This window comes from Peromyscus leucopus, chromosome 4 (genome assembly GCF_004664715.2).
Source record: "Peromyscus leucopus breed LL Stock chromosome 4, UCI_PerLeu_2.1, whole genome shotgun sequence".
In the NCBI taxonomy this organism is placed as follows: domain Eukaryota; kingdom Metazoa; phylum Chordata; class Mammalia; order Rodentia; family Cricetidae; genus Peromyscus; species Peromyscus leucopus.
The window spans coordinates 15,069,083-15,086,277 of record NC_051066.1 but is presented as its reverse complement, the minus strand read 5'-3'; the positions used below and the strand labels follow the sequence as shown (position 1 = coordinate 15,086,277).

The 17,195-nt window shown below is 54.1% G+C and overlaps 2 protein-coding genes across 4 annotated transcripts; one reads left to right on the top strand and one right to left on the bottom strand.

The window, feature by feature from the left end:
• Positions 1-387: 387 nt before the first annotated feature.
• On the top strand, positions 388-6,247 carry Entpd8 (ectonucleoside triphosphate diphosphohydrolase 8). 2 transcript variants are annotated; one of them, XM_037204707.1, is made up of 11 exons: positions 388-427; positions 683-798; positions 2,364-2,505; positions 2,593-2,710; positions 3,390-3,540; positions 3,665-3,824; positions 3,953-4,180; positions 4,280-4,543; positions 4,732-4,842; positions 5,255-5,389; positions 5,490-6,247. In XM_037204707.1, the coding sequence occupies exons 3-11, from the start codon at positions 2,380-2,382 to the stop codon at positions 5,679-5,681; spliced, it is 1,485 nt and encodes a 494-aa protein (XP_037060602.1). In that variant the 5' UTR covers positions 388-427; positions 683-798; positions 2,364-2,379; the 3' UTR covers positions 5,682-6,247. The 2 variants fall into 2 exon arrangements, with proteins under 2 accessions (XP_037060602.1, XP_028724543.1); XM_028868710.2 differs by lacking the exons at positions 388-427; positions 683-798 and adding an exon at positions 810-1,137.
• Noxa1 (NADPH oxidase activator 1) lies at positions 6,232-16,787 on the bottom strand. Of its 2 annotated transcripts, none has more exons than XM_037204708.1 (12): positions 15,966-16,787; positions 13,757-13,839; positions 12,911-13,019; positions 11,423-11,557; positions 11,104-11,211; positions 9,881-9,931; positions 7,676-7,745; positions 7,474-7,562; positions 7,155-7,309; positions 6,723-6,837; positions 6,504-6,636; positions 6,232-6,385 (listed from the first exon to the last, which is right to left on the bottom strand). In XM_037204708.1, the coding sequence occupies exons 1-12, from the start codon at positions 16,140-16,142 to the stop codon at positions 6,255-6,257; spliced, it is 1,356 nt and encodes a 451-aa protein (XP_037060603.1). In that variant the 5' UTR covers positions 16,143-16,787; the 3' UTR covers positions 6,232-6,254. The 2 variants fall into 2 exon arrangements, with proteins under 2 accessions (XP_037060603.1, XP_028724481.1); XM_028868648.2 differs by having other exon boundaries at positions 6,504-6,618.
• Positions 16,788-17,195: the final 408 nt, after the last annotated feature.

Genomic DNA, 17,195 nt, shown 5'->3' with positions numbered 1-17,195 from the left:
AAACCCTGTCTCAAAAAAACAAAAAAAAAGGAAGGAAGGAAGGAAGGAAGGAAGGAAGGAAGGAAGGAAGGAAGGAAGGAAGGAAGGAAGAAAGAAAGAAAGAAAGAAAGAAAGAAAGAAAGAAAGAAAGAAGGAAAGAAGGAAAGGAAAAGAAAAGAAAGTGTCCTTACCAGCTTGGCCTGTGGGAAAGCCTGTAGAGCGTTTTCTTGATTAATGATTGACATGAGAGGGCCAGCCCACTGTGGGCGGTGTTAGCCCTGGACTGGTGATCCTGGGTTGTATAAGAAAGCAGGCTGAGCAAGCTTGGAAGAGCAAGCCAGTAAGCAGCACTTCTCCACGGCCTCTGCATCAGCACCTGTCTCCAGATTCCTGTTCTGCTTGACTTCCTGCCCTGCCCTCCCTCAGTGATGAACTGTTACCTGGAGGTGTAAGCGAAACTAGCCCTTTCTGCCCTAAATTGCTTTTGGTCACAGTGTTTTATCACAGCAACAGAAGTCCTAACTAGGACAGCATCTGCCTGCCTGCCTGCCTGCCTGCCTGCCTGCCGAGTGCTAGGATTACCACCTTGTGGCTTTATGTGGGGCCGGGGCTTGAACACAGGGCTTTGTGCACGCTAGGCAAATAATTCTACCAACTGAGCTATACCCAGGCCCTGTATCTTACGTTTTAAAAAATCCAACAGGTCTGAAGGAGAATGGCTTCATCCGGCCCTTCTACCTTCACAGCTTTGCAGCATCCAGCCTTCTAGAACTGGATTCTCAGTCACCTGTTAGCTGACTCCGCTCTGGCCTGGCTCGAGTGAGTAGGACAGATGGCAAGGTCCACAGTACGGGGGAGGGGGATTCCACAGTCCTGCCTTCTCTGTCATCCCCAGGACAGCTCCAAAGTTCACTCTGAGCACTAGGGGCACTGCCCTTCCTCCCTCGCCAGGAGAAGATGTAAGCCCGGGATTGATGATGCAGAATAAAGGTGGTAGACGCAGCCCCTGAGCTGCAGCTAGAGCAGGCCTGCTCCTCCCACACAGTCCCAGGCTCAAGTGGGTGGAGACAGGGTGTGGAGGGCAGCAGGTGCGCAGGTCGGTTGCACCCAGGAATAGGACTTCCTCCAGCTACCCTTGAAGGTTGGCTTCCAGCTCAGGTAAGGGACCCAAGGGGCTGTCCTGGTCTGTGGGCTGGCTTTGGTAGGGTACTGCCTGTCCTGGGTGAGGGGAACCTGCCTTGTCCTCTTTTTATGACTACCTAGCCTCCGGAGCTACATTCCCTGAGGTGGGGGTCTGTGTCTTCTTGGTTCCTACCTGTGGCCTGTTTATCACTGTGCCTTGGGTGCTGGTTAGGTCATTTGTCTTTCCTGCCTCAGTCTTCCTCCCTTTTGATGGGCTTGTGCCTCACTTAGCCTATTCCCAGGGGTCCAAACCTCTGTTAGTCTCTCATGAGACACTGGGAGTGTCTTCTTTCTTGGGGGGTATGCCACGAGATACAAAGTCACAGAATTTCAAACTGCTAGAGACTCAGGGAACACTCTGGCTTTTGAATAGTCCAGTGAGCAACACTATCCATTGTGAGGCTTGCCGTGAAGCAGGCTGCCTAGTGACCTCTCTGTACATAGGTGGGCTGGGGTGGGTAAGGGCTCAGAACCCCTGCTGGGCTCCAGGGTAGATAAGGGTGTTGCTGTCCTGGGGACCAAGGATAATGACATTCTTTGGTCAGCCTTGGTCAGCTGCCCGGGTTCATCTGGGGTCAGCTAAAGTCTCTCAGATCCCCATCAGAGAAACCCAAGTTTAGGATTTCCAAAAGAAACAGATGTCTTTGTTAAGAAGCATAGAATGCTAACTGGCCTTGTGAAGGGCCCACACCTGGCTCCTGGATGCCAAATGGCATGGGTCTGGCCTTGAGGCTCCCAGAGAGAAGTCCTGCACTGAGAGACCCTGGCATGGAGCCCTGAGTTCAGTCCAGATCGGGGGCTCCTCATGGGAGAATCAAGAAAGCAGGGGCCCAGAAGAAGAGGGAGGGCAAGTCCTGTCTAGTGGGGCTCCATTAACCCTTGATAGTGACATCAAAAATGACTGTCCTTTATCGGCTGAGTCCTCAGACAGTACCTCATGTACTGGCCCCCAGGCTCTGTGACAATATTGGACCTGACCAGCTGGACTCTGGACACTGCATGTGGCCTTTTTTTTTTTTTTTTTTTTTTTTTTTTACTGTGGCTGTCCTGGCTACTGACCTGGCCAAGGGAGGCTGTCTGAGTCCCACACTTGACAACATCTGAGGAAAGTTGGGATGTGTTAAGACCCTTCCTTTAGAAGGCTGGGGTTGGGACAGCAAGTGGAATCTGAGTGTCTTCCACTGCCCACCTAACACTTGCAGCTCTGCTCCGCCTGCCATGGGACTCTCCTGGAAGGAACGGGTCTTCATAGCCCTCTTAGGGATTGCAGCAGCCTCTGGCCTCACCATGCTCATCCTCATCCTGGTGAAGGCAACCAATGTCTTCCTGCCTGCAGACACCAAGGTTTGGCTCAGAGACCTGATGAGGATATGGGGCTGGGTGACCAGGATGTTGGCCTCCACGCCTTTCTGATCCCAATGTTGTCCTTAGTTTGGGATCGTGTTGGACGCCGGCTCCTCCCACACATCCCTGTTTGTGTACCAGTGGCCAGCAAACAAGGAGAAGGACACAGGAGTGGTCAGCCAGGCCCTGACTTGCCAGATAGAAGGTCAGTGGGCAGTCCCATTGTGACCTGGCTTGGACTCCCAGTGTGAGAGACCATGGTCACACAGTTGGGCTGGCTCTGATGAGAATACACACACAGCTCTTCCCTCAGGTTCTGTGGCTAACGTCTCCCTATCTGATGCCACAGCTGCCTTCTCTGGTATCCTGGAGCTTCTCATCTAGGTACCACACCACACTGATGGCAGAAACTACCGAGGCCCTGAGTTAATTTCCCGGGGTTCCTCTCAATTCTAGAGATAAAAAGCCCGAGACCCAGGGGTGCCAGAGCCACACTCCGCAGAAGCCCCAAAGTGGGAGAAGCTCTGGGTTTCCTGCCTTTCCCTGTAAGGATTGTAATCACTGGACTTGTGGTCTGCTGTGTGACCAAACCAGCCTGATCTCTAGGTTTCCTTTGTTGTTATCTGAGGCAGAGTCTTGCTGTGTAGCCCAGACTGACCTTGATCCCTTTATCCCCCTGCCTCAACCTCCTGAAGACTATGATGATAGGCAATCACCATCATGCCCCATTCAAAAACCCTTAATTAAACCTGGGAACTTCCTTCTTCCAAAAAAAGGTCACATTCACAGGTTCCAAACATCAGGATATGACCACATCTTTGGGGGGCCACCACTGAGTCCCCACCGTCAGGTCTGGAGCCTTTTCCTAGGGTACTGTGTTTCAGGACCTGGGATCGCTTCCTACACCTCGGACCCAACACAGGCTGGGGAAAGCCTGAAGGGCTGCCTGGAAGAGGCACTGGCTTTGATCCCACAGACCCAGCACCAAGAGACGCCCACATTCTTGGGGGCCACAGCAGGAATGAGGCTGCTCAGGTGAGATAGGAGCAGACTGCATCTGTTAGGGTCACCCCCGAAAGCCAGGCTTGAATACCCCGGGGTGAAGTGCCGTGGAGCCTGGAACGAGGTTAGAGTGAGGCTTTCTTTCCTCTCTACCCAGCCAGAAGAACAGCTCCCAGGCGAGAGACATCCTAGCTGCGGTATCCCAGACACTGAGCAACTCTCCTGTGGATTTTTGGGGTGCTAAGATCCTGGCTGGGCAAGATGAAGGTGCTTTTGGCTGGATCACTATCAACTATGTCCTGGGAATGCTTCTCAAGGTGCAGGGGCAGCCCAAGGGTGAGGGGTTGCTCTGAGAGGCCAGTCCCTGGGGCTGGCTGGCCGGCCGGCCGGCTGGCAGCTGGGGCCAGCGTGGCTGCCCAGAGCTAAGCACTTCCTCTGTGGGCAGTATTCCTCTGGACAGTGGATCCTGCCTGAAGAGAGGACACTGGTTGGTGCTCTGGATCTGGGTGGGGCCTCCACCCAGATCAGCTTCGCGCCTCAGGGCCCCATCCTGGACCAGAGCACCCAGGCTACCTTCCGTCTGTACGGTGCCAACTACAGCATCTATACGCACAGCTACCTCTGCTTCGGGCGGGACCAGGTCCTGACAAGGCTCCTGGCTAAGCTGGCACAGGTTAGGCTGGTATCTGAAGGGTGGCAAAGTGGGATGGCATGGGGCAGAGTGGGGAAGTGTATCAGAGCTTAGATTTCATGCCCTTTCCTCTCTCTGCAGAACAGCTCGGTAGCCCTGGTCAGACACCCATGCTACCATAGCGGCTACCTGGCCACACTGCCACTGGCCCCGCTGCATGAGTCGCCCTGTGTCCACACTACAGATTCCATGAACTTCACCCAGAACCTCACAGTTGAAGGGATCGGCAACCCTGGGGAATGTGTGGCAGCCCTCCGAAGTCTCTTCAACTTCTCCAGCTGTGAGGACCAAGAAGATTGTGCTTTCAACGGAGTGTACCAGCCTCCTGTGCATGGCCAGTTCTATGTAAGCACCGCCCCCCCCCCCAAGCCCTGGCTTCCTTCTGGGGCCCCAGGTGACCTTCTGACCCCAGGGGCTCCAAGGACAAGTGGAACAGGAGGTGCCCTATCTGGGACTCCGACACCAGAGGGAATACCTGGCTGAAGAGTCCTGGGCCTCCTTCAGGCTGACCCAGCCTTCTCTACGTCCCCCAGGCATTTTCCAACTTTTACTACACTTTCGACTTCCTGAACCTCACCTCCAGGCAGCCGCTGCACATTGTCAATGACACTGTCTGGAAGTTCTGTCAGAAACCCTGGAAACTGGTAGGTGACCCTGGATAACGGCCCTCGCCCCTCTCCATACTGCACCGTGGGCAAGCAGGGCCTCTGGGATCTTACTGGGTTTTCCTGGACAGAGAGAGACTCGTGGTAAAGCTCGGTGGGTACCAGGATTGGGGAGGAAAACACTGTGGTAAGGGGGAGTAGCTTGCTTTGGGCAGAAAGAGGTCCAGAGCCCTGATGGGATCAGCTTCTGGTTGTCATGAGGTTGGCCACCTCACCCCCTCCTAGCCGGAGGATGGTCTCCACGGGGAATTCGGGAAGGGCTTTTAAAATCATTTAACACTTTCCTGCTGTCTGGAGTCTGTTTGGATGTGTGGAGATCACACTATAGCTTGGGAGAGAAATGCTTAGAAGTCTTGGGGCCTCACTTACTCATCGGCTTCTGCAACCTAAGGTGGAAGCCAGCTACCCCGGGCAGGAACGCTGGCTACGGGACTACTGTGCCTCAGGCATGTACATCCTTGTGTTGCTGGTGGAGGGCTACAAATTCAGCGAGGAGACCTGGCCCAGCATCCAGTTCCAGAAGCAGGTGGCTGCCGCCTGGAGCCTAGCACACCTGGTGCAGGGTGAGGATGGGATGGGAGCTAGGACAGCCACCCAGCAGCCCTCAACAGCCGTGTGTCTCACAGGCAGGTGGCGTGGACATTGGCTGGACCCTGGGCTACATGCTGAACCTTACAGGCATGATTCCAGCTGAGGCACTGACCCAGTGGCGGGCTCAGAGCTACAGCATCTGGATGGCTGGAGTAGCGTTCGCAGTGCTGACTCTCGTGGCCATTCTAGGGGCAGCCGCTGTCCAGCTCTTCTGGACCCAGGACTAGGTAAAACCAAGCTGAAGTAGATCACGGACCACAACGCATCTAAAGCAGGGACCGTGTTGGGATTCAACAGCAACAATGTAACTGTTTGTGTTGTCTACACTGTGAGCTACTATCAACGGCCCTTAGGAAAGAAAGCCGTTGGCACACAGGACCTGCTGGGCACATCCTGGGTGTCTGCCTTCATGAACCCCTGACCCTGAAGGGCTCCAGTCCGTTGAGCAGACCAATTCCTGATAGTACTGACTCCCGTCTTCCCTCAGGGTGGCACTGGCTATGGGGTCTGCAGTCTTCCAAGGGGTGGAAAGAGAAGGGGATCCTGTGGAACTAGGACCCCTCCGAAGGCTGTGACCAGCCCAGCAGAGACCCCTGCTTCCTCACTATAATCAGACTGGGACAGACAGTCAGAATCCAGGTCTGTGGGCCAGTCCAGCTCCCCTCTTCCAAGAACTTTTGGTTGGATCCCCTTTATCATCAATCCTAGAAGACAGGCCATATGGGGGGGGGTAGTTTTTGTTTGTTTGTTTGTTTGTTTGTTTGTTTGAATTAAAACTGGTCTTGTCACAATATTTATTGCTAGCGCTGGTCTTCTGGCTTGGGTTTCCGAGCTGGTGGGGCTTTCACACAGGCACCAGCTGGCACCACAAAGCACTTGGGGAAAATGCCAATGCAGCCGTCTCGGTGACCCTCCAGCCAAGCTTCGTCCACTGTGGAGACATGGCGGATGGTGCGTCTGCTTACAGCAAAGACCGAGCCCTAGAGAACAGAGCCCCCACCGGGCCTGGGCAAAGCCAGCCGTGTTGGGGAAGGGCAGCCTTGTTCTACCTTCACACAGGACATCCACTGTGTCCCCCTGGTGGAAATCCAAATCCTCAGGCCTTTGGGCTGAGTAATCGTGCTGAGCGACCACCTGGTAGAGCACCGGTCGGCCCCAGGCTCCCTGTGGCGGAAGGGTGGGCTGCAGGGGTGGTACATGAGAAGGGCTTCCCCTCCCCCCGCCTGGGCTGCCAACAGTGGGCCTCACAGTCTTTCCCCCTGGCTCACCCGGCACTGGAGCCGCAACCCGCTTGGGCCCCTGGCCACATTCTTCCACACGCTCTGCAGGGATTCCTCCGTGGGGATGGGGATCCAGAACTTCTCCTCTCCTGGGGCTTGGTAACTGCAAAGGGAGTCCTGAGTGTGAGCTACAGGATGTAGGGGAGTGCCTGGTGTCTGGACTTCCCCTGAAGGACGTTAACCTCGGTCCCTGTCCAGTCCCGGCCATACTTCCAGTGGCTGCCTAGGATCTTAGGCATAGAGCTAAGGAGGCCTTAGCGTTGGTCCCTCCCTGGGCCTGAGAAGTGATCAGTTCTGAGCAAAACAGCAACAACAGAACCCTGCTCTCCAGTTCAGGACAACCCTCGCTTCCCTGTAGCTCAGATCCGCCCTTTTCTCTGGCAACTTAGGGTCCCCTCCCCCCGCAGCTTTCCGACTCACCTGAGCTGCCCCATCTGGGCCTGGTGAAGGAGGGCTTGAGCCAGCAGTGTCCGGAGACTGGACAGGTCAGCGCCTCTTGGGGCCTCCAGGGGCACAGTAAAGTGGCACTGCACAGTGACCGTCACCAAGGATGCAGGGTCTTTTGCAGCTGCTCCCTGAGGTCAGAAACAGGATTGCATAGCCCTTGAAGGCAGGGTGGTCCTCGGACTCAAGGGGGTCAGAGGAGAGGCTGGGCTGAAAGGAAGACAGAATCCGAGCTGAGGCCTTCCCTGCCTCAAGTAGCTGACGAAGAGGGATCGGAGAGCAGGAGAGTTCTTACCCCAGCTCCTGAGGAGTCTTTAGAGGGGCCTGGGTCAGGCCCTCCAGAGGCCAGCAAACTGTAGCATGGACCACGGCTCATGTGACCACCTTTCCACAAAGGAGACACTTTGAAGCAGATGAATGACGGGCAGGTGGCTGTCCCCTGCCCCAAACTTCCTTTAAGGGACAAATCCCAGCTCTCTTGAGGCAGCTCTTCCTACCACTATTGCTCAGGATCCTCGTATCCACGGATGGAGGAGACTGATGGCCAGTTTGCGCCACGTGGGACCTCTGCAAAAGAAGATAAAGGTGGCAGGGCCCCAACCGTCCTCACACACACCAGCTGCAGCCGTCCGGCACATTTTGTTTCGTTGGTTTTGTTACATCTTATATTATGCAGAACTATTTTTGTATAAATTGTTTAAAATTTATTTATGCGAGATCTGAATGCATACCAGTGTTTTTATTATTTAGATTGCCAACTTTCCTTCAAGTAGGCGGGAACTTAACCTGAACTTAGTCAACATAAAGAGCCCATCTACAGATGTGCCCAGGTGTGACAGGGGGCTACGGCCTTCCGCTTCAGAGCACATTTAGCTGGATGTTGAGAGCCTACTTTCTACATCAGGAAGCTACACGAGCAGGCTGTGGCTAAGAGTAAAGTATAGTCCAGGCAAAACCCTTCCCAAGTTTCAACAGAGAGCTCACCTTTTCCTCAAAATTTTACAATTCAGATTTCAGCCTTTACACTCCAGAGGGTTTGGCTCCAAGCATGAGCTCTTGTAGTCTGTCTACACAGATCTAATTCACACCATGAGTCAAGTAGAAGCAACGTGTCTTTCTTTCCTCCCCCACCTCCTCTGAAGTGTTCGGTTCTCATTGAAGCGGGTAACTTGGCTGTTTTCTAGTTGCCAAGTTCTGCATCCATAAATGCCAATTTCCTAGACGTTCCCTGATGCTGTTTTACCCTTGTTGGATTTAGATAAACAATTATACAACCCCCCCCCCAAAAAAAAAGAGTGTGGCCCTAGAATAGGACCTAGAGTATAGGGGTCTTGAGGTGGTGGGTCTGGCTCCCAGGAAGAAACTCCTTGGGCTCTGTCCTGGCACCACCGGTGGTTAAGGATGTAGTCTGGGAGCTTGGCCAACAGTTAGCAGGAAGTTTGAGAGTGAAGCATGGTAGGGCAGCGCCTGGGCACACCTAGGGACAGGGTTGAGTCCTCACAGGCCTAGAGTTCACAAACAGCTTGCCTAGCACCATTGGGAGTCAGTCTGCTTCCCAGGCCTTCTCTGGATCCCCAACTCCAGTTTGGTGGCTCCTCCATTGACTCCGAGAAGCCCAGAACAGATGATAAGGAAGTGCCCGGCCTCAAGTGCCCTGAGTTGGCAAGGAGGTAGAAACCTCTGTTGAGCACCTCTGGGTGTGGCGTGTGAACTGTTTGTGTGTGTGTGTGTGCTTTTTTTTGGGGGGGGGGGCACATTTCAAGACAGGGTTTCTCTGTGTAGCCCTGCCTGGCCTTGAACTCAGAGATCCACCTGCCTCTGCCTCCTGAGTGCTGGGATTAAAGGCGTGCACCACCACTGCCTAGCTGTGAACCTGTTTTGAAGGGAGACTATGGAAAAGTAATGTTTGGCCCTTGTAAGGTTTACAGCCCATTACAGGAGCTGGTATATGCAGGTTTAAGTACCTGGGGATTTTGAGCAAAGCTGTTAAGGATATAGTTGCTCTTAAGGACACTGAACAGTTGGATTGGGATGAACCAAATACTGGAGACTAAGTGGAGGTGACTGTCCTGCGTCCTGTAATAAGCCCATGTCAAACCTTCTCCTAAAGTTCTCACCACTGGCTCTTAGGGCTACAGCAGGGTAGCATGGGGCCTAACCTAGCCAGGACAGAGGTGGACATTGTTTGGGCCTCTGACCTGTCTTTCCCTAGGCTGTCATGTGATTTGATCACTGTGTGTCCAACAGAGGCTCCAGCCTTCTGTTGACAGCGCCATCCGGTCCTGGTGGAGGGTTTGAGTGTGTGCTAGTGAACTGGTCCTCCTAGCCCATCGCCTGACGTCAGGTGGCTATGGCTGACTCTTACCATACCCCTGGCCCGGCTGTCAAGGAGGCTGCCTGCCCTCCTAGAAGCTTACGCTTACTCGTTGGGTCATGACAGGTGAATGGATGGAAGCGACCAGCCTTCCCTGCCAGGTCAGAGCTGTCCCGCAGGAAGAGTGAGAATGTGGGGGACGCCAACTCTGAAGCTCTAGGTTTCAGCCCGTACATAGGAGGCGGGGTACCCTCACTCTCAACGCTCTCCCAGCATGCGGCTCAAGTCCTTGGCCTAGCCTGCCTAAGCCTCGTTTTCCTTATCAGTGCACAGTTCTGCAAAACCACGCAAAGACAGGCCCGGGTCTGCTCAGTGCCCACCCACCTACCTGCTGAGGCCAGCCGTCTGAGGTGTTGTCAGGGATGACAGAGGCCACCACCTAGTGGGGGCAGGAATGCAGCTGCATTAGGACCCCGTTGAGTCTGTTCCTCCAGGTCCCCAATTCCCAGTACCTCTGTGGCTGTAATCTGCAGGGTGTGGGCTGCCTGCACCTAGTTCCAGACTGCTGGACCACTACAGCTTAAAAAGAAAAAAGTATGGCCAAGAGAAACATGTACTAATAACATGAACTTGATGTTCTTGTAACGATCGTCTAAGTGAACTCTGATAGATGCACAAGTACATCTCTTCTCCATCTATACTCAGTCCACCCCAGGGGACATTTACAGGCAGTGTGCATCTCAGGCAGCTACACAGGGTCACATGGTGTTGGTAGGTCCAGCACACTGGTGTTGCCAATGACCATAGGTGTACGGCCAGCCCAGGGGCCGTCAATGCAACACCGAGTTGGCCCTTCTTTGAGACACTGCAAATGACTGTTTTCTTGAGTTCCTCTCTCTCTCTCTCTCTTTCCCTCTCTCTCTCTTTCCCTCTCTCTCTCTCTCTCTCTCTCTCTCTCTCTCTCTCTCTCTCTCTCTCTCTCTCTCTCTCGGCTTTTCAAAACAGGGTTTCTCTGTGTAGTTTTGTGTCTTTCCTGGAACTCTCTCTGTAGACCAGGCTGGCCTTGAACTCACAGAGATCCACCTGCCTCTGCCTCCCGAGTGTTGGGATTAAAGGCATGCGCCACCACCTCCTGGCCGAGTTCCTTTCTTATATTTAGAGTGAGATACTCCACCACAGCCTGTGGTTTAGGGGGCCTGATATGGCCCAAACTGGCCATGCACATCCCTCCTGGGACCTTGCTGTCTGTGGCAGAGATGCAGAAACAGAAATACATGAAGATGTACAGATATTGGAAGTTCCTGGGACAAGAGTGTGGGGGTGAAGGAGGGGTACCCCTGGGGATTCCCATCAAAAGGCTGGAGCCTCCTCCTTTAGAGCTGACTTCTGGTAAATTCTGCCTCTGGGTCTACAGCCTCATGTATGAACACTCACCCCAACCTTAGGCACCTTGTACCCACTTACTACCTGTAAGTTGGGCCTAGACCCAACTGTCCTCATAAACACACTGGATGTCCAGTGCATGAGCCACCACACCGTGCGCTTGGCATAGGCTACAACTGCCATTTTGGCAGCCGGGTACCCAAGCTGGAAAATACCCTAGTGCTTTACCTTAGCCTTGCCGAGGAAATCCATGGGCTCCAGATGCTGTAGGTATTGCCTGGGAGGCTGGAAGACCTCACCCTTGGGGACTTGCAGCAGCTGCAGGGGTACCTGTTTCTGGGATACAGCTTGTAAACCTGGGTGGCCACGGCTGTACGAGCCCTGAGCCTTGAAGCAGAGGGGCTGCTTGGGCTCCCATCATGTGTGACAGGCTGCAGGAAGTATGGGGTACCCAGGCTACCTCTCTCCAGGTCCTATAGGTAGGGTTGAGGGGATAAGCTATAGAACCTGGCTCCAAACCAGTGTGACTGCCACCTGCCCGCCTCACCTGCACTTGGTCCAGGGCAGTGTCCAGGGGATCTCGGGCTTCCTCTGGCCATTTGGAGATCGCCTCCACTAGAGTATTGGCAGCCTTGGTCCAGAGCCCTGCCTGGCACTGTGCTGATGCCATGTTGTATAGGACCTAGGAACAAGGGCAGACGTGACAGCAGGGGCCAGCCCCCCCCCATGGTCCTCCTCTGAACTCCCCAGTCACAGTAGCTGGCGGTTCTTCTGTATATTCAGCTGCCACAGGGGCTACAAGCAGGGACCAGGCCATCTGCCTGCCTGGCTCAGCTGTCAGGTGCCAAGTGGTCATTCCCTGTATCCGTTTAGTCCTTGCAGGGCCATGCTTTGCTTTGGACTTTTCTGCTTCAAACAGCAGAAGTAGCTCTCCCTTTTAAAGTGTGGGCGGTGGTGGCGCACGCCTTTAATCCCAGCACTTGGGAGGCAGAGCCAGGTGGATCTCTGTGAGTTCGAGGCCAGCCTGGTCTCCAAAGCGAGTTCCAGGAAAGGCGCAAAGCTACACAGAGAAACCCTGTCTCGAAAAACCAAAAAAAAAATAAAAATAAAAAATAAAGTGTCCCCTGTGCCAGGGGTTGGGGGAGCTGGGAAGAGGGCTCAGTGGTTAATCGTACTCGTTACTCTTCCAGAGGACTCGGATTAGACTCCCAACTCTCACATGGTGGCTCACAAAGTATTCCCTTGGCTAACACCTTCCTCATTCTATACCCTGCCACCCCCCATTAACTGCTCCCTGTACCCCTGAGTCTAGAGTATGTCTAAGGGTTCCCATTGGCAGGAACATTCAGAACCGCATTCTCATGGGCAAGGTGGTCCGAGTTAAGGCTATCCTTACAGCTCCAGTGACATGAAATCACACAATGCTGGAACCCATCTTCCCTTCATCCTGGAGAGGTAGGCACACAGAGGCCCAACTTTGCTACAAGGAGAGAAACACGCCCACTCTCCCTATGGCCCTCTGTTCCTACTATTTCCTCTGGCTCGGCTGTAGGGACTGCTGAGACACCCTCCTCCACCTTCCCCCAAACCGATCTGTCACCTGGTCATGATCTTCAATCCTGTCCTGCTTTTCTCCCACATGAGCCCATGCTGGCTGGCTCCCAAGTGTGTGAGCAGTCCGCCCCCTCCACTGCCACTCCAGCCTCCTTGGGCAATCAAGGAGCTGGGAGATTTCAGGGCTCCAAAGGTCTTTGGCTGGACAGGACATCTCGTTCCACTTGAAGTGACCATGACAGTGACACCAACACAAAGGTGACAGCCCCTGGCAACACTCCAGATTTTACCCTAGGATTCCAGCCAGGACCGCAGACTACATGATAGGGACCCCTATTGCATCCCAGGGCCACGGCAGAACCTTAGAACTCCCAAGAACCCTAGATTCCCCCAACAGAACCCCAGGGCTGCAGAGAGTCCCTCCAATCCCCGGTGACACCGCTTGGTGTCCGAACTCTGCACACGGGAGATGCCCACTCACCTCCCAGGCTTGCAGTTTGAAGTGCAGACCCAGTTGGGTGTAGTCAATGGCAGCATTGCCCCTCAGCTGTGCCAGGGCCAGCTGAAAGTCAGACACAGCCTCCTGGGACCTGTGAGCATGAGGGGCCTCTCAAGAGGTGCACTGGAGGAGCTAAGCTGGGAAGGGTGGCTTTGGGTACCCCACCCATCCTTCTCTCTGTGTCAGCTCTGGGATGCCTGAAGGCAAGCGTGATCACCCAGGTATGAGCACTTCATGGGTACTCAAGTCCAGACCAGTGTGCTCAATGGGAGTTTACTGTCCAATTCTGCTTAGCCTCCTGAGCATCTGCTCTCTTTGCCTGACAGGGGCCCTGCTTACACTCCATACCTTCTTCCTACCATCCTGGGCTCTCCTTTTCTGCCTCTCGGGCCCAACCTTATGGGGCCTCCTCTAATCTCTGAGCTTCTAACTCTGGGTGGAATCTCCATCCACCACTAGATTCTCCACTTCTCTCAGCCAGCCCTCCTGGGCTGATTGGAGCCTACAGCCCTGAATACCCTTCCTCCCTTCCTCCTCTTAGGAAGCTGGGAGGCCATCCACATCCTAGGATAAGCCCTGGTTTTCACATCTGCAAATTGGTTACAAACAGTATTCTCACTACTGCAGACATGAGGAGGGAAGCAGGGATGTTGAGAAAGAACCGAGAATCTTGACAGAGACAGGACTGTGTGTGTGCCCCAGCCTAACCAGGGCGCATCCTCATTCAGGCTGGAGGGGATCCAGAGGAGAGAGACGGAAGTGGGTGCAAGCATTGGTTTGCAGAGACCAAGAACCACCCAATAAGGAACAGGATCCTGCTGTGCTCACCTCTCCAGCTGGAAATTGGCCACTCCCCGCTGGAAGAAGCCAACAGCCATGCAGGTGTCCTTGGTCACCGCTTGGTCAAATGCCTAGGGACAAAAATGCTCGTGGTACAGCAAACTCAGTAACCCAAGAACCCAATGCCACAGATGCACATGGAAATGTCAATTGATGAGGGCCCCTTGCAGCGGGTGCCTGCCAAGCGAGAGCCTGGACAGATGTGTTGCTGCATAGATTCCTCAGTTGCCTCACACGCGTCATGATAAGATAAGCTCAGGGCATATCCCTATGGCATAGAAACCCATTTTATCTGTAGTGAGCACAGAGCTAAAAGAAAATGCTCCAAAATGTCAGTACCAGTTATCTCTGGGAGACAGGATTGTGTAAGACTTTTGGCTTTTTAAAATCTCTTTTCAGGGGCTGGAGAGGGTTGCTCTTCCAGAGGACCTAAGTTCATTTCCCAGCAACTACATGGTGTCTCACAACCACCTATAATGGGATCCAGTGCCCTCTTCTGGTGCGTGGGCATATATGCAGACAGAGCACTGTATACATAAAATACATAAATAAATCTTTTGAAATCTTTTTTGGTAGTTCACACAAAATGGCACACTAGATATCTATTAGAATCAGAACACCGAAGTCTTCCGTGAGCAGGCAGCACAGCCTTAAACCAGACACAGAAATGTGTGTCCCCAGCAGGGAAAGCAGCCATCAGTAAACCTGGTGTAGTTTCCTGATACCGAAACCAGCCAGGTGGACTGACGGTTGAACTGGACCTGACTTGAAGTTTTCACACGCCACAATCAACCTGGAAATGGGCTGGCTGCTTGGTGCTGCGGGTCTAACTGATATGCCTAGGTTTGCACACATATTCATTTTATTGACTTAAGGCAGTGCCCATTCTTCTCCTTACGGCAGAGAACTTCAAACCCCTCTCTAGTTACAGTGTGAGGAGGTGAGCACTGGATTGACCTAACATGTGACTCACTGTTGAACCACCTGGTAACAGATCACTACATTTCCTCTCCTGAACAATAACCTTCTTGTTTCCTTTTTTTTTTTTTTTTGGTTTGGGTTTTTTTTGTCATTGCTGTTGTTTTTGTTTTTTGTTACTGGGTTTCCTGTGTAGCCCCTGCTGTCCTGAATCTTGCTTTGTAAACCAGCCTGGCCTCGAACTCAGATCTGCTTGCCTCTGCTTCCCTAGTGCTGGGATAAAAGGCGTGCGCCACCACCGCCTGGCTGAATAACAACCTTTTAGTGAAGAAACAATTCTGAAGTAATTGTGGGTACAGATGCATATGTAGGAAATAATAGAAAAGAGCTGGCAAGGTGGCTCAGTGGGTAAAGACACCTGCCACAATGCCTAATGACCCGAGTCTGGTCACCAGGTCCCACATGGCAGAAGGAGAGAACTGACTCCCACAAGTTGTCTCCTGACTTACACACACAGGTAAATAAGTAAATAATAATAATTTCAAGAAAGAAATTAGAAGAGGCCATCTGTGCACAGCCCAGTCCTCCGTGTGATCACCACCATGTGAAGGACAGGACGCCTGAGTTGGAGGCGGAGCGCTGAGGGCTTAGATCACGCACCCAGGAATAGCTGTCGCTTTGATGAACATGAAGCAGGGAATGCCCTGACTGCCTCCTCTACAGTGTGCATCCCTGAGTAGTTCTGCTTGGAGAAGCAGGTGGGGAGACGTGTGAGCACTCCAAACTGGGAAGGCAGACTGCGTGTGCCACCGTCACCACAGACATCTGCTGAAATCCATTTCCCCACACGTGTACCTTCGGGAGATAGGCAGAGCCCCAGCTCGCTGCCTCCAGCCCGCCTTCAGGTATGTCCCTCCCTCCGTCCGGATGACCTGGCCTGGTACAGGACTGATGCATTTGACCCATGTGGCTATGTGTCCTGTACCCCATTCTGGCCTCAACTAAGAGAGGGATCTCCCAACCACGAAGCTCCTACTGCTTCAGGCAGTCACTAAGAGGGAGCATTAGAGGAACAGTCTCCAAGGAAACAACAAGGTAAAGGAGCAGGGATCCCCTCCCCCTTCCAGGTGGCTATGAGGTGGGGAAGAGCGTCCTTTTCTAGGGTGTTCATTGGAACATAAGGATTCATGCCTATAGTCACGTCTTCATCTGCGTTCCCCTACAGTCCTCCACCAGGGATGGGGGCGGGGGTCCCTGTCACCAGTCCCGGGGCTCTCACCTGCAATGCAGCCTCTAGATTCCCGGCCATCAGATGCACGCAGCCCATGTTGAAGTAGATCTTGGCCGACGGCTCCCGAACGTCTGAGAAGAGGCATAGCGCACGGTCCCAGTCTTCTCGTGCCACGGCCAGTACGCCCTGATGCCAGTCCCGTACCTGATCCCCTAGAGAGCTCATGGATCTGGGAACACCTGCTCTGCCACGCAGGAAGTTAGCGACTCTAGTCCGAGAGCGCAGGGCGGGAGGAGGGTGTCCCACAGAAACTGGGGGGGGGGGGGCGGTGGGCCAGGGGCAAGGTCTTGGGGCGAGGACAGCAGAGAGAAGCACCTGGTGAGACCCGACTAAAGGGCGCGCAAGACAATTGGAATTGAGACACAACGTGGTGGAGACTAACCAGGCGGCCAGATGTTCCGCCCCCGCGCCAGGCCCCTCCTGAGGCCCCGCCTTGAACCACCCAACCTCAGTTCCCTGCACAGAGGACCCAGTCTCCAGCCACACAGCCACGCCCCTTCACCCTCCAGGCCTATCTGTCCACTCCCTGGCCCAGCTCAGCGCCAATAAGACCACGCCCATCTCCAGGTGGACACGCCCTCTCACCGACTCCGCCTCCCAGTTCTTGCCTCCTGCCCGATGTGACCGCGCCCCCTTACTCAAGCCAGGCCCACTCCATCTTTTTCACTGCAAGCTCGGAACTTCAATGGGCCCTGGGCTCTCTACTTTACTCCGGTCAGCAGAGTGTTTAGGGGAAAGTCATCCGGAAGCGCTGCAGCGGTTGGGCCAAGATTCCTGGGACAAGCGTGGACCGTGCACGGCAGAGCTGACTACTCACAGGTCGAGGACTTCAGGCCAGGTGGGCGGCCTGAAGGATAAAGCCGCCAGGATTGGCAGAGCCCTGGCCAGTGCGTGTCCTTCGGAAGTGACCGCATGGACTTGACGGTTCCCGGAGCGACAGGCTAGGCAGGACTGGCTGCAGTGTGACTAGCCAGGGCCCTCGGAAGCCCGGCTGGGGCCTCAGAGTCTGGCGTAGGCCTATTGGTCAATGGTGGTACAGGCAGCAAGGCCTTTCTCCCGTAGTGGGCGCTGGCCTGGCTGCCCCACCCCTTGCGAGTGTGGCCATCGGGACCAGGTCTTCTTCCACGTGCCTTTTGCCCTGTGTGATCACAGCTGCCCAGAGAAGTTACCAGTTGGACAGATGGGGCGGCCCAATATGGACCCTGCAGGACACATGGA

Coding starts and splice junctions, on each gene's coding strand:
- Noxa1 (XM_037204708.1), bottom strand. CDS start 16,142: ATGAGCTCTCTAGGGGATCAGGTACGGGACTGGCATCAGGGCGTACTG. Junction 13,840..15,965: donor ATCTAGAGGCTGCATTGCAG/GTGAGAGCCCCG, acceptor TTTTGTCCCTAG/GCATTTGACCAAGCGGTGAC. Junction 6,637..6,722: donor GGTTGCGGCTCCAGTGCCGG/GTGAGCCAGGGG, acceptor CCACCCCTGCAG/CCCACCCTTCCGCCACAGGG.
- Entpd8 (XM_037204707.1), top strand. CDS start 2,380: ATGGGACTCTCCTGGAAGGAACGGGTCTTCATAGCCCTCTTAGGGATT. Junction 2,711..3,389: donor CCTGACTTGCCAGATAGAAG/GTCAGTGGGCAG, acceptor ACTGTGTTTCAG/GACCTGGGATCGCTTCCTAC. Junction 5,390..5,489: donor GCATCCAGTTCCAGAAGCAG/GTGGCTGCCGCC, acceptor TGTGTCTCACAG/GCAGGTGGCGTGGACATTGG.